Below are 21,279 nucleotides of genomic sequence, written 5' to 3' on the forward strand. Positions count from 1 at the left end.
CTGTACTATCATCAGGCCTTACCTTGGACAGTGAGCACGGCTGATGCTTCCGCTTTGCCAACCATGTTTTCTGCAATGCACGTATAGGATCCCATATCCCCAGCTATGACTTTGCGAATCTTTAGTGTGTGGTCGTCCCGGATTTCGTACCTTTGAAGCATTAAAACATTGCAAATCAGAAATGATATGTGGAAGGGTCCAGGGACAAGTTGTTGGCCAGAATCAGATGAACATTCCTCGTAAACCCCATCCATGCAAGATGTTTTGTTATGAATGGAATGATTTCCACATCTGACAGTAGAATAACATGTAGAATGGTACCATATCCATGATATCCTAATTCACCTCGAATTGGCCCCATAATGCATGTGATAAACCAGAAGCTGTGCCTTGAATTTTCGCCATGGTATTCATTTTAAATGATACTGATGTAGCCCAATTGATTGAGACAAATCTGCTCATCGACCCCCGAAGAGGTTTCCACGTGGTTTCAATGTCTACAACGTTCCAATGCGGAAACTGTATCAATAATTGACAGGTTCTTTTTGTTTTGTCACAATTAGAGATGAGCGACCCTACTCGGTTTGGGTGTTTTGAACTAGAGCACCACTTTTTCCGAGTAACTCACTACTCGGCCAAAAAGATTCGGGGGGCGCCGGGGGGCGGCGTGGTGGAGCATGGGGTAGCAGTGGGGAACATGGGGGAGCTCTCTCTCTCCCCCCCCCCACTCCCCTCTGCAACACCCACTCACCACAGGCGCCCCCCAAATCTTTTCGGCCGAATAGTCAGTTACTCGGAAAAAGCGGTGTTCGAGTTCAAAAACACCCGAACCGAGTAGATTCGCTCATCTCTAGTCACAATGCAGATTTCAAATTTCAGAGTTCTGGAAAAACAATTACCAGATGAATTATAGTGTGGATTCCCGTTGACCTCGATGGACTGCTGAATTGACGCAGATTATGGCATGGATTTCGGTGTGGAATTGCACCTGACGCGTGTTTTGTATCCACCTTTGGCAAGCGGAAACTATTGGTCTGTATACGGTGTATATGACATAGCTTGTATCTCTTTGTTTCTTGTATACACTCTTTATGATACAAATACACTTTTTTATGACATTCAAGGGATTTACATTATCTATTGTTAGGGGGGGGGGGGTTTGGCATAAATTCTATTTGTGGATATTATTTGTGATGACTAGTTTGCCGCTTTTCTGAGCTCCTTTTATGCTGTGAAAGATATAGTAAAGTCATCTTTTATGTATGGGTGTTTGTCAATTTTTTTTTTGTAGATGTATATAGGGGTGTCCAGAACCGGAATACTGTGTCCATATCTATAAATTTGATTTTCGGGCCTATCCTTAGACAGATTTGCATTGATTAGCTTTACTTTGGTATTCATTTGTTTCATGTTCAACTTAAACTGTAAAGTACCTTGTTTTAGGCAGATCACCATCATCTTTCCTCCAACGCACAGTAGGAACGGGATCACCTCGAGCCTCACATTTAAACTCAACACTGTCATCTACTGTAACTGCCATGTTACTTGGCCTCCTTACAAAGGACGGTCTTTCTGTAAGGAACATCAAAGTAGTTTAAGTCATTTCACATCCTTCATGCAGTTTGTCAAATTTTTTAATTCAATGGACTGCAATGTCATCAAAATGATACTATGACTCAAGACATCTAAGTAATAAATGACATGTTGCAATATTCCAAACGTTGAACAGGCCACCAATCACGATCTAAATATGATGTACATACAGTACTGCAATTTCCACAGGGTCTCAATATACAGGTGCTAGAAGGTCCATGGGACAATGAAACTCAGTTACAGTTTGTCCTGTTTTTCTTCTCACTGTTCTACATGTCAGCCACAATGTAAGCAAACAAGTAAAGGTGTCCATACACCTTTAATAGCTGTTCGGTCAGCCAAATGCTATTTCTCCATAATCCACCATAAACATGGCCAAGCGTTCATGACTTTTCAATAGGAAAAGTGGAGAAAGTCGCGGCTAGACATCCCTTGTGGTGGATTATCTCCAGGTCAAGATTCAACGTCTTCGATCCTCCTTTGATGATGTTAGTGGAAAATCCAGAAGCCCTCTACACACAGATCTGCAGTCCATCTGAAATTGGAAGGTTTAGATAACCACTGACTAATGTGTATCGAGGTCTTAAAAGGAGAACTGAGCTGAAGGTCATATAACCTCTCTCTTACCAATACACTAGAACACCTGATGAGTAGAGATGAGCGAGTATACTCGCTAAAGGCAATTGCTCGAGCGAGCATTGCCTTTAGCGAGTACCTGCCCACTCGAGATAGAAGGTTCGGGTGCTGGCGCGGGGGAGCGGTGAGTAGCGGCAGTCAGCAGGAGGGAGAGAGAGATCCCCTCCGTTCCACCCCGCTCTCCCCCGCAGCTCCCTGCCCGCCGCCGGCACCCGAACCTTTTGTCTCAAGCGGGCAGGTACTCGCTAAAGGCAATGCTCACTCGAGCAATTGCCTTTAGCGAGTATACTCGCTCATCTCTACTGATGAGCAAAGTTCCAAGACAGCAAACTGTAATGACTTCAACACCATCAGGCCCATTTTATTTTTGCTGTTTGGATCCATCTCCTGTTTGTACACTGCATGCATAAAAAACTCAACATTTTACTTACTGGTCAGCATCTTCTCTACATCCATTTCAAAATTCGATAATAAACAAGTCAAAATTTGGCTTTCCTGGACAAAACATAAGCTTAACTCTAAGGAACAGTCTAAATAATGGTTTATGCTCTTGATGAAAGTCAAGGAGTGAAACCAAGACTTAGGTTTCTTCTACACTAAAAGGCAAAAATGTCAATGAAGAGCGTTGATCAACGGGATTGCACTCATCTGCCGAGCTTTTACGCGGACTGTTTCAAACTTAATTAGGGAACGAAGGCTTGTTCATATGATCACTTGTCCCCATAGAGCGTCATCACTGTCAGCAGCACATCACCCCTTCCTACATGGACATCTGCACTGACAATGCTCATTATTTGTGCCTCACAACAGTTGTGACCGGCAGCACCTGCACATTGCCCAATGGTCTTGCGAAATAATGTTCTTCGGAAAGTTCTTGCCTGATCATTGAGCCATGTAAAAGGCCCTTCGGATTAGTTTTAAGAAGCATAAAAAATGTTAAGGTTTGTTTATTCACGAACGGAGCATCTAGTTTCAATTACAGGAGCACCACCTGTTCCACAGTTGTTCAAGTGTGTCTTTCTATCAAATGGTAAAAAAACCTTCTCCGTTAATCAGGACGTCTACAGAGTTGAGAATACAACCGGCAACGATAAGGCCATCGCTAGCCAAAAAAATTAGGAAATTGCTTATGCTTCTCTAGTCTAATCCTGTCCTGAAGATACTAATAATTGCTCCTAAGGACACGATTTAGACTTTCATCAGATGATGCAACATAAAGCTTTCGGAAGCTGCAACAAATCAGATCGTTAGAACTCTATGAGCTTAAATAATGTTATTTTTAAATACATAATTGCAGCCCAATTTAGCTACTTTTACTATCACCACGAAAAGAATGCTAGAAATGATGATTACTTTCTTTCCAGGATTAGTAGTACTCTTTAATACTCTTCTCCAGAAGATATAATTATAATGACAGGCAATCACCAAAATGTTCCCTCTCACTTATTACAGCCAAAAATAACAAACAGCACCTGTTTCAACAAAAGCATTTTATCCTATGGGGACTTTTTATTCCGTACCGCTATAGCACAGAATAAACTAATTAGATTAAATCTAGATGTTTTGTGAAAAAGCTAAAACTGTTTATCTGCTGTTGACGGTTTGGAGTCATCTACAATATTTGCAATGTATTCAAGTTTCAGGGTTTTTTTTTTGCCAAGATGATGGAATTAGAACTTTTAGCAAATCAGATTTCTTTACAATTTAACAATTTTGTGCTAAAGTAGTTTAGTCAGTAAGTAAACATAGGTTTACTTTTCCAATTCAAAATGCTTAGTCCATTATGGATGCGGTGTAGTTTGTGACTTCAAGGGTTATTCTGCGACTTTAGTGGATGACATATTGTCAGGATAGGCCATCAAGAGTTGATCATCGGTATCATACACGTTAGGCCAAAAAAAGACATATGTCCATCAAGTTCAGCCTAAATCCTCCCCCCCCCCCCCCCGCCTCCCCAATATTGATCCAGAGGAAGGCAAAAAAAACGCAATGAATTTACTCTTTCACTTTGCATTTCATCTGACATTTCATCTGTGAATACACTGCAGAAAAAAACAACTATTTAATAGATTTGCTTTCTCCTGATCACTCACTACTATTTTTCTTAAATAAAAGGTTATTATATTTAACTTTTTTTTAAATGCAGAATTTCACTTTCACAGGATTTGGCACAATAAAAAAGTTAGGCCTCGATCAGACCATGAAAACAACTCCTTCTATAAAGAGAGCAAGTTGATCCTTGCAGATCCCGGAACACCAATCAGTGATTACATGCCAGCGATCCAAAAGAATGACCAACCATGTAATGAATGGACAAGCCCCGGGTACACAAGAATGAAAGATGCTTTAAGTGGCTCACAGTTGGGATCAGAAGCAGGGAACCTCCTCTGTGATTTCCATATGCCCTAATACACTATAAGATTTGTCTCAATGAGAAAACCTCCAACAAATTCTGAAACTGGAGAAAAACTCTTACCTAATACTGTTAGTTCTGCTACTTCACTTTCCCTTTCACCCACCATATTGGTACCAACACAGACATATTTCCCTGCATCGCTTTTTCTTGTGTATGTGATCATAAGTTTTCCTCCTCGTATCTGAAAAAGAATTGGAGATTGAATCTTAGTATTTTTAAAGATGATATTTTCCGATGCAAACAAAACCAATAATAATGCACAATAAAAATGCTAGAAAGGAAGAAGAAGAAAACAAAGAAATAAGGAAGAAAGGAAGAAAAAGAAGAAATGAAGGAATAAGAGAAAGAGAAGAAAGAAACAAAGAAAGAAAGAAATAGGTGGGAAGGAAGAGGAGAAGGAGAAGAACAAAGGGGGTTCTTTACTGTAAGAGCAGTGAGACTATGAAACTCTCAGCCTGAGGACAAGGCAATAAAAGAATACAAGAGGGGCCTGGATGCCCTTCTTGAGCGATACAATATTACATGTTATAATTATAGATGAGCGAGTATACTCGCTAAAGGTAATTGCTCAAGCAAGCATTGCCTTTAGCGAGTATCTCCCCCGCTCGAGACTGCAGGTTCAGGTGCCGGCAGCGGGCACAGAGCTGTGGGGGAGAGCGGGGCGGAACGGAGGGGAGATCTCTCTCTCCCTCTCTCCCCCCCGCTCCCTCCTGCTGACAGCCGCTACTCACCACCGCTCCCCCGCGCCGACACCGGAACCTGCAGTCTTGAGCAGAGGAGATACTCGCTAAAGGCAATGCTCGCTCGAGCAATTGCCTTTAGCGAGTATACTCGCTCATCTCTAGTTATTATCATTAATAACGTCAGAAGGATCATTGATCAGGGGATTATTCCGATTGCCAGATTGGAGTCGGGAAGGTATTTTTTTCTTTAAATAAGGAAAATTGGGTTCCACCTCATTGTTTGATTGTTTTCGTGCCTTCTAGAGATGAGCGAACGCGTTCGTCCGAGCTTGATATTCGTGCGAATATTAGGGTGTTCGGGATGTTCGTTATTCGTAACGAACACCATGCGGTGTTCTGGTAAATTAAACTTTCTTCCCTGAGACGTTAGCGCTTTTTTTTGGCCAATATAAAGACAGGGAAGGCATTACAACTTCCCCCTGCAACGTTTAAGCCCTATACCACCCCCCTGCTGTGAGTGGCTGGGGAGATAAGGTGTCACCCGAGTATTGAAATCTGCCCCTCCCGCTGCTCGCTATGGATGCATTCTATATGCGCTCAATGGGGCCAGCGGCAGCAGCGCTGACCCCATTGAGAACATATAGAAGACAAATCCTTCTTCTCTGGCACAGCTGTAACAGCTGTAGCAGAGAAGAACGATGTTTGCCCATTGAATTCAATGGAGCGGCAATACAGCATGTTCCACTGAATGCAATGGGCTGCCGGCGATCGCAGGATGAATGGTCGGAAATGGGTTAAATATATAACCCCTTTCCTGCAATTCATCCAGAAATGTGTTACACTAAAAATATATACCGGCGTATAAGGCGACCGGGCGTATAAGACGACCCCCCAACTGTCACCTTATACGCCGGTAATACAGTGGAGCAAAGAATAAAAATCATTACTTACGTTTTTAGATGATCTGCGGCGCTCCTGCAGGCTGTCACTCCCTCCTGGTCCACGGCAGAGTATTGCTTTCTCCACGAAAGACTTTAAATCCCTGCCTCCAGAAGCACACATGCCTTCAGCCAATCACAGCCAATGACAATGATGTCATTGAACGGCTGTGATTGGCTGTGTTTCTGGAGGCGGGGATTTCAAGGCTTGAAATCCCCGCCTCCAGAAACACAGCCTATCACAGCCATTCAATGACATCATTGTCATTGGCTGTGATTGGCTGAAGGCACGTGTCTTCCTGGAGGCAGGGATTTAAAGCCTTTCATAGAGAAAGCTTGTCTGCCGTGGATTAGGAGGGAGTGACAGCCTGCAGGAGCGCCGCAGATCATCTAAAAACGTAAGTAATGCTTTTTATTCTTTGCTCCACTGTATTGCCGGCGTATAAGGTGACAGTTGGGGGGTCGTCTTATACGCCCGGTCGCCTTATACGCCGGTATATATTTTTAGTGTAACACATTTCTGGATGAATTGCAGGAAAGGGGTTATATATTTAACCCCTTTCCGACCATTCATCCTGCGATCGCCGGCAGCCCATTGCATTCAGTGGAACATGCTGTATTGCCGCTCCATTGAATTCAATGGGCAAACATCGTTCTTCTCTGCTACAGCTGTTACAGCTGTGCCAGAGGAGGACGATCTTTATGCTGACAGTGGGGGGGGGGGGCACTCTTGCCGCTATTGTGGCTTAATAGTGGGACCTGTGAACTTGAGATGCAGCCCACCATGTAGCCCCTCGCCTGCCCTATCCGTTTCTGTGTCATTCCCATCACTTTCCTGAATTGCCCAGATTTTCACACATGAAAACCTTAGCGAGCATCGGCGAAATACAAAAATGTTCTGGTCGCCCATTGACTTCAATGGGGTTCGTTGTTCGAAACGAACCCTCGAGCATCACGGGAAGTTCGTTCCGAATAACGAACACCCGAACATTTTGGTGTTCGCTCATCTCTAGTGCCTTCCTCTGGATCAACATTGGGGGGTAATATGGTGAACTGGATGGACATGTGTATTTTTTCTGCTGTACATACTGTATTAGTATGTTAATAAGGAGAAGATGGAGAAGAACAAGAATAAGAAAAGAAGGAGAAAAGAAACGAGGGGAAGATAGTAAATAAAGGAAGGAATGAAACAAAGGAAAGGAAAGAAAGAAAAGAAGAATATACATTTCCCATCACATTGTGTTACATACATTTTCATGTTATACAGTAACAGTACAGTTTACGTACATTCAATGTAGTATCTTGGCTATGCAGAGAGACCACAGAAGTGATCTAATACATGGAGAGTAGAGGACTGCACCATTCATGGTAGTCTCATTAAGGGACTATGCAATCATTCCGTTCACCAGCACTAAATAAGACGGATGGTGAAGTGACTGAGTGGAGGAAGATTAAGTGTACAGGTAGAACAGAAAAGTATAAAGTTTCACATGCACAAATGTTGGGGCCATTCGGGATCTTTAGGGTTGCATGTTCATCATTGTTTCGAATGCATAGCACTGACACTCTAATACACCAAGATCTTTTAAGTGCACATCATTAAATGTGTACACAGCAAATAAAAAAGGCACCAAGACAAAAATATCCCTTGTATCTTTTACACCAGGTCTTATGGCTGAAATGTAGCATGTGCTAATGCATGGGGGAACATCTGGGGAAGCTGAAAAACCAAGAATACTGTCTACACTGATGGATAGAACGCCATTCGAAAGGAAGTGGAGATCACGCACAAATCCTTGCTGTGTAACTCTGCACGGTCTTAAGTCACAATGGTCTACTTTCCAGAGTGCCAATGTCTAAATACTTTCCAAAAACTTCCTGGTACAAAACTTCTTGTCGCTCCAGATTAAGTTGATGCCACATGTTATTGCTTAAGAGCAATTCTACTGCTGATATGTATATCAAGGGACTTTGCCACAGAACTCTTCCATGTTTTGTAGTCTTATTGTGCCTTAGTTTGCAAGATTAAGTTCTGTCTACATCCTCATGCTATACCACTGCCATATGGTGCCCCAGTATCTTTAGGGTCTACCAACACCCCTTGTGTTATGTATGCTACAATTTGTTTATCAGCAGGTTCCCCATGGTTATGGATGGAAATAAGTGAAGTGAAGACACCATGAATGATATACTGTGATGCCAAGGGCCAGAAGTACAGCTGGCATATGTCCATAGCAGGTCTGGCAGAAGAGCAAAGGACTGTACCATTCGTGGTAGTCTCATTAAGGGACTATGCAATCATTCCATTCCCCAGCACTAAATAGCCATCTTATTAAAACTACTGGCCCTTTCATGACTGGAATAGTGGATGAGTTTCCGTGTGAATCCATATTAAATGGGAAAATCCAGCAATCTGAGTGATTCCAACGAGGTCTGGTCATTGGTGCTGGACTAGCCGGGCCATGATCTCACTGCCAAGCTTGTGGGGTTTTCTAGTGCAGCGATGTGTAAGTGACATGAAAATGGTGTGATCGAGGAAGAACATCCAGTGTAAGAGGGTTCCTGTAGATAGAAGCAACTCATCAATGAAAGGAGTCAGAGGAGGATGTCAAGAATTGTTTTGAACAGGTGCTGCACAGTCAAGCAAATGGCAGCTGAATATAACACTGGTGCTCCAACTAACGTGTCCAAATGCACAACTTATCATTCTTTAGCATGGATGTGCTATAACAATAGGCAAACAGTTCAAAGACCATTGTGTCTAGACTCCAGTAGGTGAAAGAGTATGAAAATTGTATCACTGAGCAGTGGAAAAACATTGACTGGTGAGAAGGATCAAGATTTCTGTTGCACCGTGCTGATGGGATGTCAGAATTTGACACAAGCAGCGTGGATCGCTGACCCCTTCCTGTCAGCTGGTCAGAACACGTGAGTAACGACATCTAATCTGCGGCAAATACAAGAAGCTCCCTGTCCGTATTGGCCAATATTCCTGCAAAAAGACTTCAGCTCCTATGGGGTTACATGTGTTACTAGATGGGAGTCCCTAATGATGAAATAGCTATTCAGTGCAAGTTACACACACACACACACATATATATATATATATATATATATATATATATATATATATATATATATATATATATATACATACATACATATAGTGTATCCACATGTAGAATATATAAATGCACATAGTAATGCTCAGAGTGTTATCGTAGTGAGTGAAGAAACCAAGGGAGAATTTAGATGATGTTAGCTGATGCTTTCGTAATGTTGTTCCCCATGGGACAGTGGACCCGTTATAGACATCAATGCATATGAGACTGAATTAATGGTTAAAGAAGAAATATAAAAATGCAGTAACGACATACGTTGCCATAGAAACCTAAAACACTTTCTTTAGTGCTAGAACATAACTAATACAATGCTAGTGATGTCCAGAGCCGTCATTTACCATTCCCTACAAGGAACTGAACTAGAATAAGCTCTGACTTCCCAGAAGGAAGCCCCACTCCCGGGACAGAAGAAGTTGCCATTTGGTGTTTCGCTGGGCTTCCATATTTGTAGAGTTAAATTAATTAACCAACAAAGAGGTCCCAGTTTCCTTTCTTTAAAACCCTCAAGACCAAGCCTGTTTTACCTGCCGTGGGGGTTGGGCTGCCATCGCGAGCGAAGCGTCTGACATAAATTCAACGGGCTCGAAGGGGTTAAAAGAACTCTTAGGGTACTTTTACATGGGGCAATTACCTTTCAACAAAATCACTGGAACATTCACATTTGCATAAATTACCCAGAGGAGCGTGCATTGCTGTATAAGTCTCTCCTTCTTGGTGCTCTTCTTGGGGAGAGACAATACCATCCCCCGACCCACTCACCCCTTAGGTGTGCCCACACACTTTTTGGGTGCTCTCCTTAAAGAGAGAAGACACTCCTCTTGTACGGTGTAAACACAGCCGACAATCGAACAATGAATGATAATTCATTTCTCGTTCATTCCATGCAAGAATGAAAATCACCGTTGGCTCATTTGCTAAGCATGTTGTTTCAATACCGATCATTCAGTCCTTGTCATTCCCTGGTACATGGAATATGAACGATCTGTGAGCAAATGGTTTATCTGCCTGTTTAAACAGGCCGCATGAGCTAATTCGGTCATCATTCACTCGCGTGAGTGAAAGCACCCTAACTTCTAGATGTCCATCCATCAATTAAGCCCATATAAGACATAGTCTATATTAAAAAACTTCTGGCGAACCAAGAAAGCACACGAGGGAACCCAATCTCCAGGATACAAGAGAACATTTACAACAAAGCATAGAAAATGTGTCACTTATCAGAAAGTGGGAGCAATTAATTTTATGTCTACAGGACACCATATTGAACCTATAGGGAATACTCAATTTATTGACTTAACCCAATTTTGACATAAACAATTTATAAGACATATGTTAATGAAGCAGCAGGGAATATTCTTATATATGGCAGTAATTAAAACACCAAACAGTATTTACGGCGCTGAGATGCGTCAAGTGTTGTAATGTTCCTTCATTTGAATTGCAAATGAAACATCTAAAGATTGTGTAGACTGAGACGCTTGGAAATGTATACCGCAACATACGAGACCCGGAATTCACTTATGTCAATGGCAAAGCGAAAAATTCCAACAAGAAGGAAATAGTTAGCCTGCAAATCCTCATAGACACGTTATTAGAGACCCTGAACCTCTCACGATTGGAGTTTCACTGCATGGAAATTAAAGTTGGGATCCCAGCGCGCATTAACATGTTTTCCGTAGATCAGTTTCAGTGTGAATCCACATTGGATGGGAAAATCCAGCGATCTGAGCGACTTCCAATGAGGCCGGTCATCGGTGATAGACTAGCCAGGATCAGGATTTCACTGCCAACCTTGTGGAGAGTATACAGAGAATGATGTGAACCAGGAAAAACATCCATCGAAAGCAGATCCACTGGATGGAAACAACTCATAACAGAAATGTATCAGAGGAGGATTTCAAGAATCATTCTGAGGAACAGGTGGTGCACATTTAAGCAAATTGCAGCTGAATACAATGCTGGTGCTCCAATTTGTCCGAACCACAACTTGACTTTCCTTGGCATGGATAGCCTAGATTGACCAGCGCCATTGATGTCTAAGAGATACAGAAAGGCAAGACTCAAGTGGCCAAATGAGCTATAAATTGGATGTTCTCACAATGGAGAAAAAAATCCAGATTTCTGTTGCCCGGTGCTGATGGGAGGTTGGAATTTGGCACAAGCAGTATGGATCAATGAACCCTTCCTGAAAGCTAGTAATGGCATGTCAGAAGCTCTCCTGTCTGCCTCAATCTATATTTCTGCAGAATGATTTCAACACCAAGTGGATTCCATGCCGCAATGAATTGCGGTGGTTCTAGAGGCCAAAGGAGATCTAACGTGCTACTAGATGGGGGAATCCAACAAAGTGCCCGTTCAGTGTACAATAAATGTTTGAAGTTTCCTTTTTATTGTAGATATGTAGATTATCTATGCCTGTATTTCCCTTATGTCGGCTTGACAAAGGCCATGCATAGCGAAAACAAGCGTTGCTTTAGATTTTTAAAGAATGAGAAAAATAAAGACTGCCTTTTAGTTTTGGACACCTCCGGTGCCTTGGACTTTTTCTCCGTATGCACTTTATTTGCCCTTTCAATTGCTTAACAGATTTGTTGTGTCAACATGAGATAGGTAAACGGACAAAGCTTGTCCAGCACACAGTTGACAAATAATAAAGCCCATAGCGCTAAAATCATATGTTTCCTGGTTAAGCGACACGTGCAACAAGCGTGATATCATGGCCAAACTGATTTGAGCTAAACATGGCAAGTGTCCCCACAGATATGGTGTCTATCCCCTACCAGCCTACAGAACCTGGGTCTTCATGGAGCAGAGACCCTATGCTTCCATGCCAAGCAGCAAGGTAAGAGCACAGTCCGACAACCACCAGCGACTTATTCCCTGAAAGGGGAAGAGGATTAACTGCCCTGGACCTTCTTTCACAGGTAAGCCAATACTTTTCAAAGTTTGGTTAGAACATCTTAACTGCATTTTGCATCATAGAAGTCTAGGACAAAGTTCTACCTATAAAAGAAGGAAGAAGGTTAATCATACATAGGAAGATAAAGTAGGTAAGACTGACATGTTCCTAAATGTAGATCCCCATAGGGCTGGAAAATGAAAAGTAGTTTCTGGAAAAAATGGTTAAGCACAGGTCCTGTCAAATGATTGGGTCAAACTAAACATATTTCACACCCGGTTCAGTCTACACTTAGAACTAGTGTCTCTTAAGTAGTGTTAAAGGGGTTGTCCCGCGCCGAAACAGGTTTTTTTTTTTTTCAATAGCCCCCCGTTCGGCGCGAGACAAACCCGATGCAGGGGTTAAAAAAGAAAACCGGACAGCGCTTACCTGAATCCCCGCGCTCCGGTGACTTCTTACTTACCTGGTGAAGATGGCCGCCGGGATCTTCACCCTCGGTGGACCGCAGGGCTTCTGTGCGGTCCATTGCCGATTCCAGCCTCCTGATTGGCTGGAATCGGCACGTGACGGGGCGGAGCTACAAGGAGCCGCTCTCCAGCACGAGCGGCCCCATTCAGAAAAGAAGAAGACCGGACTGCGCAAGCGCGTCTAATCCGGCGATTAGACGCTGAAAATTAGACGGCACCATGGAGACGAGGACGCTAGCAACAGAACAGGTAAGTGAATAACTTCTGATAACTTCTGTATGGCTCATAATTAATGCACAATGTACATTACAAAGTGCATTAATATGGCCATACAGAAGTGAATACCCCCACTTTGTTTCGCGGGACAACCCCTTTAAGTAAACTTTTGAAAAGTTCAGTTGGTTTGCCAAGTTTCGGTTTGGTCCAAATGAGTTCAAACCAAATCGTACCTTCACCAATATCCCTAGAAATTTTTCTATCTAGTGGTGGTGGAATTGTGGCTCAGTGGTTAGCGCTGTTGTCTTGCAGCACTGAGGTCCTAGGCTCAAATCTGACTTAACATTAGATTAGTGGTGGGCCAGCATGCATCTTCCACCAGGATTTGAACTTAGAACCCCAGCAAAGTAACAATGATAACCACCGAGCCACCATGCTTCTTCTTCCTGTTCCTCCTCTTTGGATGCAAGAGAAGCACGGTGGCTCAGTAATTAGCCCTGTTGCCGTGCAGTGCTGGGGCTCTAGGTTCAAATCTGATCAAGAGCCACATCTGCATGGAGTTTGTATGTTTCCTCCCACACTCCAAAAACATAGCTTAGTATTGTGAGCCCCAATGGCCACAGAAGATATCAGGTGATGTAATGTGCATGCAAATAAAAATGATGATTATGAAATACAGGGAGAACATACAAATTCCACAAAGATGTTGTCAGATTAGAGCCTAGAACCACTGAGCTAAAGGATCATCAACGCCACCACTGTTTGATTGGAATGAACCACTTAACCCCAAACTGTTGGCAAAGTTCGACCCAAAATATGGTTCAACCGGTTCGGTTCAGTCAACACTGCTCTTTAGTTTTGGCTTCAAAATTGCCATCTGCAGTGTCTGTAGGCCATAGGAACATGGCACTTTAACACCGGGGTCAAGAGAAGGTACTCTGCTCCCAGAGTGAAGCCCATCTGACATATTTGAACCATCTGTAAGTTATTATTTTAATTGATGCTTTCAAAGGCTTCTATTCTTCGTCAGATAGGCGAATCTGTGTGGAAGCAGCAAATATTTGAGGCACTTGTAATAACTTGAATTGTTTTCACAGAGCGGCATTCATGACGGTCTGTGTGACGGTAAAGAGCAGGTGTTCAATATCAGTTTTTGTTCTTGTTTTGCGAGTTTCACGTCGAAAACTTGCTGGGGTTTGGCTTGAATTGAGAATGTAACGTGTCTGTAAGCGGGGTTCATTGCATCCTCACTTTCCATAGTTTATTTTTATGAGCAGACATTCATAAATCACGTCAAAGGGTTTTGTTCAATCTCTCTCTTCCTTCTACTTGTTGTAACAATGTAATGGCGCTGACTTAGAGATCGATTTACCAAATCTTAAACTTGGCTCCAAGAATTATTCAGACATGAATATAATAAATCTTATGTTATCCTTCAGACAAACAGATCATGTATGTTAAGAAAAGGAGCAAAATAAAGGATTCTTGGTATTCTTGTATCTGGGGACTAGATGGAAGAGAGGGGCCCCAATACCACAAATCCAAATGGGACCTACATCCTAGTTCTGGTTCATGCTACCTTAACCCTTTAATGATGCGACCCCCCTATTTTTCATTTTTGGGTTCTCCTCCACACTTTCCAAAAATCATAACTTTTATTATGTAGATGTCCGAGAACTTGTTTTTTGCGGGACAAGTTGTGATTTTCAAGGAGACTAATAAACCATATAGCATACTGAAAAACGCTTAAAAAATTGGAAAAAGGGGAGTGAAATGGAAAAAACTTGGGGGGGGGGGGGTTCTATGGGTCAGTACAACACCACTTTTTTTTAACTCGTTTTATTGAAGAATATTATATTCTACTTAAACAAACAACTGCAGTTACAATATATTAGGTTTTTAAAACATATAATATGTTAAGTATATTATTAAATGTATTATTACAATTATTACAATCTTAATAATTGGTGTATACCAATATATTGATTTTGTAATAACAAATATAGTTTGTGTTATTTGATAGAATGATTCCTTTTTTTTCTTGCAAACACGGTGATTAAAAAAAGCACAATTTTCGCATTGTATATATATTTTTTTCTGACAACTTTTACAAATCAGGTTTTTATGGACTCAGCAACTCCAAATATGTTCTTGGTTTTTTGTTTAGATTTTTTTTTATTATCAATACCTTTTATTTTTCCTAATAATTAATAAAACTTTTTAAAACTTGCTTTGACATTCTTTTTTAGTCCCCATTGGGGACTTGAACTTGCGATCGTTTGATCGCTCATCGCGTTCTGACAGGCAGTTTATGACACAGAATGTCCCAGGCTTGCATGGTAATTGAAAGGCACCTTGCAATTTCATCACGGGGAGTCATATGGCAGCCTAGAATGCCAATCAGGGCATTTAAATAACATAATTGATAGCAGCATTTAAAAGGTTAACAGCCACAATCAGTATTCACACCAATCACGGTTGTTGCGCGCCAGTGACAGCTGTCAAAGACAGATGGCACCGGCCATGTTTGGAGTATGATTAGTTCCCAATCGAGTTGCATATAAACCCCACATGCCCAGGAAATAAATGTATGCCCTACATACATTTGAAGGGGTTAAAGAGCTTGTGCTATGATAGTTATCAACTGTCCTGTGTATAGAGTGTTACGTTCTGTTCCATTTGGTACGATAATTTGCACAACAGGAGCAGCAGACTGGGTCCAACCAAAAGTCAAGAATACAAGTCGATATGAACTGACATAAAATACTAGATTTGCATATGACTGGATATGGAAAACTTTATGAGTCTACTTGCTAGAACAGCCCACACCGAAAAAGTCCCTGAGCACCCACCCCAAAAAAGGCAACCACCACTATGAGAAAGAAAAGGTAACCAGTCTGAGACTAACTAGTGATCAGTACAAGAATTACTAAACCTAAGAACCTGACTGAACCACTCATACTAAACTAATATCCTGTAACTGAGTCTTAGAACAACAGAGGACTAAACTGAACTCTGGAACACCGTCTTTACAGAGGTTCCTTTTGTTGGCTGTTGGGAATATCTCAGTCCTATGACTGCATAAGTTCCTTGATTTGGGTGTGTGGGGAATACCTCATGGTTCACCTCTTCTCTTATCTGCTGCATCATCCCCTGTTGTTGCTGGTCTGATTGGTTGTCAGGGAGGCAGTTCTCTTGGTCGGCCAATCAATAATAATGTAATACTATTTAATACAACCGCACCCTATCATGGGAACTGGTCATTCTACTGAAGTCTGCGAAAGCTCTGTCTGATATCTCTTCCGTGCAGATGCGTGAATCACTTCTGTCCGTAGATGTGTGGATGTCTGTCTCTTATCCTGTTTGGTGTGGCAGTGTTCCCTCTCTGTCTAGTATCTGTGTCTCTGGTTGTCCCATCTGTTATCTAGGGATAGACTAGACCCAGTATGTATGAGACGTGGGGTCGTCCTTGTCAGGACGATTGCACTGCTTTCAGGCAGGAACCCACCAAGTCTCGATTTAGTTAGGGAAAGGACTCCCAGTTCTGTGTTAGTTGTTTTTTTTTTGTCTTTGTCTTTTTTGGTGATGTCCGCGCAATACATTGTGGCTTTACCCTACACGGACCTGACACTAGGAAGTACAGAAACCAATGGGGGGTCCCAGGAAGTGTCAGATCAGGAGCAGCAGGAGATTGGAAAGGTAAATATTTCCTCTTTCATGATTTAAAAACATTCAGTGAATCATAAAAAAAACAAAAACAAGTGGCCGACAACCCCTATAATCCTTAATCTAGGATGACCCTTCCAACAGTACAGTGTATGAAGCTGCCCTCCACCACTATGATATCAATGCATTTAAATACACTGTTTTTGAAAATGAAATAGAGAAATCCGGTAAGAGTACACGGTGTATAGTTACCCTACCAATTATATCGGCGCCCCCTGGGTGCAGAGATTTACATTAACAAGGTGGTTAAAATGTTATGAATCAATGAGCAAGCGTTGGTGAACATATAAATAATGGCTTCCACGCAGGGGACCATGAGCCGTGTTATCGTACAGAATATAAAAGCCACATTATAGTACAACAATACACAAACCACAACGGCTTCGCTTCTTCATTAAGATTCATCCTAGTGATAAGCGAGGTGTGTTTTCAATAAATCACTGACAAAGGGCTCGGCTCATAATAAATTATGGAAAAGGGAAATTGAGTGGAGTTTACAGATCACATTAGCGCACCGCATACAGTTATTTATACTCTCTACTGGAGTTTTACTACACAGTGAAGAAGTATAACAATATTCCTTGATGTTAAAACCTTATCAGATAATGGGTCAAGGTCATATTATTGAATGCAATGACTTAGAATGGCATTCTTGTATGTAATGCAATCACCCATATGAGCTCCCTGGGTCTATTATAGTCCATAACAATAGAAGTGACACAAAAGAGGAGACACTGAAGGTGTCTTCATGTTCCTGTGGAGATGGACTACTCTAGGTAAAAGTGTTTCTAGATAGCAAGAGGCTTGGAGGGAAATGGTAGAGCACATGGTTGGACCTGGTCAACAAATGTACTAGAAGATCCTCCGATGACTCCAGGCTTTGACACAATCGTTGGCCTTCAAAGGCCAAGCAGAAGACAAGCCTATTTTGGACTTCACTTCAGAGCCATTCACCTGCCACTAGGGTCTACAGTATTTCTGATCGATTGATTGGATTTATACATAGGCTCATGACTTTTGCAGCCAATCACTGGCTTCAGTTGTACGGATGCCAAGGTCAATAATTGGCTGCAGTGATCACATGTGATCCACTGTGCATGGAAATAAGCAGAGACTGGCTAAGATCTTGAAGGACCTGTCATCTACATTATGAGGCTCAAAATAGAGGAACTGGGATCCTAGGGAACTCTGTTTCATATTCACTGTGTGCCTGGGTCCTGCACCGTGACCCATGGAAGTTGGCATGTGCACACAGAGTGACTCTTTTCAGATGGCTTTGTGTATTCTCTCCCATTCATCTTTCTGAGAGGGTATATGCACAAAGTAGTCTCAAAAGAGTCATTCTGTGCGCGTATACCAACTCTGTGGGGACATAGAGCAAGAACGGAGTACCTGGTGAGTATGAAACGCAGCTCCCCTGACTCCCCATTCCCTTATCTTTGAGCCCCATGACTTAGTTTATTGGGTTCAAAGGTGATGGCAGGGTCCCTTTAAAGGGCTTGTGCAGAAATAGAAGAAAATAGATCACCTGATCATTGGCAGGCTGATCGCTGTGACCCCGCTCAGAAGGGCGATCCCATAGGTTCCTGAATGAATGGAGCGGCGGTCAAGCATGTGCAATGCTGCTAAATTCATTTCAACGAGACTGCCGGAGACAGCCAATCCCTTGAAGTCAGCTATCTTCAGCAGTCCCATTGAAATTAATGGAGTGGTGGTCCATATGCTAGACTACAGCACCATTCATTCACGGACCTTTAAGACCACTCATTCTTGGGGATTCATGTGGGACCCAGTGCTATGGGGTAACAACTAAGTAGTAATTATAAAGAGAGGAATTTAAGAATAAGGTAAAGCAACCTTCCAGTCCCAGGGACAAAAAGTATCCCATGAAGGGGGGTGGGGGGGTAATATTACCTTCTGCTCCCCCTTTGTGACTTTCTCCCCTAGATCTGCTGATACCCATCACCCATACCCATCACCATGCATTATTAGTCTAAGGCATTTCACGTGGCTTTTTGTCGGACCAAAGTTATTCACATGAGTAGAGCTGGAAAATAAGAAAGGAGGTGTGATGCCATTGGCCGTCTAGGATACTACAATGTGCATCGGGTAGTCAGAAACGTGTAGCAGCCATATTGGAAGACTGAAAACGGGGCTTGGGAAGCGGCAGATCCATGGAATACTGACAGAAATATAGGATAGCACGTAATATATTACTTCCCCCTCCAGACTCTGAACATGCAGGCATGACCGGCCTTAGCTACAAGCAATCCGTGTGGTTACACAGGGTTCCAGGTGTGATCACCCCCTTAGGTCCGCCTAGCCAGATGATTGTTTTGCTTTGGATTGGAATCATCTTGTGGAGCTGCATGAATCCTCCTCCTTCTGTCGGCCCATCAGTGCCTTCCCAACATAATGGTGCTGTATTTATGTATTGAACTTGGTTCCTGTGCTGTATTTATATTATGAGTTTGGTTTTGGTCCTGTATTTATGGTATGAATTTGGTTCTGTTGTTGTATTTATGTACTTTTGCTATATATATGCCATGAGCTTGGTTCTGGTGCTGTATTTATATCATGTACTTGGTTCTGGTGCTGTATTTATATTATGTGCTTGGTTCTGGGGCTGTGTTTATATTATGTGCTTGGTTCTGGCACTGTGTTTATATTATGTGCTTAGTTCCGGTGCTGTATTTATGTTATGAGCTTGGTTCTGGTGCTGTATTTATATCATGTGTTTGGTTTTGGGCCTGTATTTATGGTATGAATTTGGTTCTGTTGTTGTATATATGTACTTTTGCTATATGTATGCCATGAGCTTGGTTCTGGTGCTGTATTTATATTATGTGCTTGGTTCTGGTGCTGTATTTATATTATGTGCTTGGTTCTGGTGCTGTGTTTATATTATGTGCTTGGTTCTGGTGCTGTGTTCATATTATGTGCTTGGTTCTGGTGCTGTATTTATGTTATTAGCTTGGTTCTGGTGCTGTATTTATATCATGTGTTTGGTTTTGGTCCTGTATTTATGGCATGAATTTGGTTTCGTTGTTGTATTTATTTACTTTTGCTATATTTATGCCATGAGCTTGGCTCTGGTGCTGTATTTATATTACGTGCTTGGTTCTGGTGCTGTATTTATATTATGTGCTTGGTTCTGGCGCTGTGTTTATATTATGTGCTTGGTTCTGGCGCTGTGTTTATATTATGTGCTTGGTTCTGGTGCTGTATTTATGTTATGAGCTTGGTTCTGGTGCTGTATTTATATCATGTGTTTGGTTTTATGCTGTATTTATGAACTGAGCCGTTCTGGTCTGGGTATGCTACTAGCTTGCTTCTTTTTGCACAAGCAAAATACAAGCAGACCGCCGATCAGTGCAATATAGATCATATTTTAATTATGCTGGGGGATGCCAAAATAAATTCTGCACGGGGTGCCATCCAACCTACGGCAGCGGTAGCGTAGCGTTCGTGATTTTGCATTGAAAAACAAAAACTCCTGCTGTTATTTCCATCTTTTACTTATCAATGAATCCACCCTGGATTCCACATGAGGAACAGATCGAAATCTTTGCACACGTGTCGTACGGCGGACGATGTGACAGGGAGGTAAAAAAATATTTTGTTACATACTTAAGACTGAAAATTAAATTGTAGCACGTGGACAAGTTTTGGTAAATACAATGCAACGTCTCCTGCTAGGATCCAACTACTGTGAGCGATCATCTCTGAGGTTAGCGACTCCTGATTGGTAGTTGATGGACCGGCACTGCACCGCCGTCTGACAGGTCTGCAGGTCCCGGCTCCTAAGCATGTCATTAGAATGAGATGATTTGATGCACAGGAAGCATTCGGTATGTGTGCACCTCCAAGGTTATCTATCTGGGGCACACAGTCCGTGACACTGGCGGCCTCATTCCATCCATATTGCTTAATGCAAATGCGGTGGAAACGTTTAATCAGCACGCAGCTCATAAGAAGTGAACCTAAGATACTTGTCTGATTAGACGTCTTTTAGAGGTTTCTCAATGAGAATACTAATGACCACTAAGACATGTTATTCCAGGAGGTGAGATATATTGTACATCTTTATATTCCCAATTCATGAACGGAATGCCAGAAGTACAGTGAAGACTGACACAGCAGTAAAGTTGGAGAAGAGATGGAGTGGAACGTTTGCATTACGATAAAGGTTTACATGTCATTTACAGTTTGTAGAAATGTCAAATTTGCCTGATAACAGCTTAAGGCCGGCTGCACACGAACAGGTTTGCATTGCGGAATCTGCGGTCGGCATCCGCAGAAAATACCATTTGTCACATCCTATGGAAAACCGCTGCTTCCTGCACACTCGAGCGGAGGAAAAATCACTGCATGTTCCATTTTTGTGTGGGCTTTGCACGGACGGCTTCCATTGAAGTCAATAGAAGCACTCCGACCCGTGGCCCATCTGCAATTGACATTGCAGATAGGCCGTGGGTACCTGTGTCATCGCCTAGCGACGGCGCGGGAAAAAAAGAAAGATTTGAAGAAAAATCTGTACTGCGCATGTCCAACGGCGACACACCAAGTCCATCCGCAATACA

At 42.3% G+C, this 21,279-nt stretch overlaps 1 protein-coding gene across 1 annotated transcript in view; it reads right to left on the reverse strand.

The window, feature by feature from the left end:
- The window catches only part of ROBO1 (roundabout guidance receptor 1), a 434,821-nt gene that overhangs the window by 129,607 nt on the left and 283,935 nt on the right, over nucleotides 1-21,279 (reverse strand). Inside the window, exons 4-6 of the mRNA XM_066599140.1 lie at nucleotides 4,706-4,826; nucleotides 1,434-1,572; nucleotides 23-150 (exon numbers count right to left, since the gene is read on the reverse strand). Coding sequence (XP_066455237.1) covers nucleotides 23-150; nucleotides 1,434-1,572; nucleotides 4,706-4,826 — 388 coding nt within the window. The remainder of the gene's footprint in view (nucleotides 1-22; nucleotides 151-1,433; nucleotides 1,573-4,705; nucleotides 4,827-21,279) is intronic.

This window comes from Eleutherodactylus coqui, chromosome 4 (genome assembly GCF_035609145.1).
Source record: "Eleutherodactylus coqui strain aEleCoq1 chromosome 4, aEleCoq1.hap1, whole genome shotgun sequence".
Taxonomy (NCBI): Eukaryota; Metazoa; Chordata; class Amphibia; order Anura; family Eleutherodactylidae; genus Eleutherodactylus; species Eleutherodactylus coqui.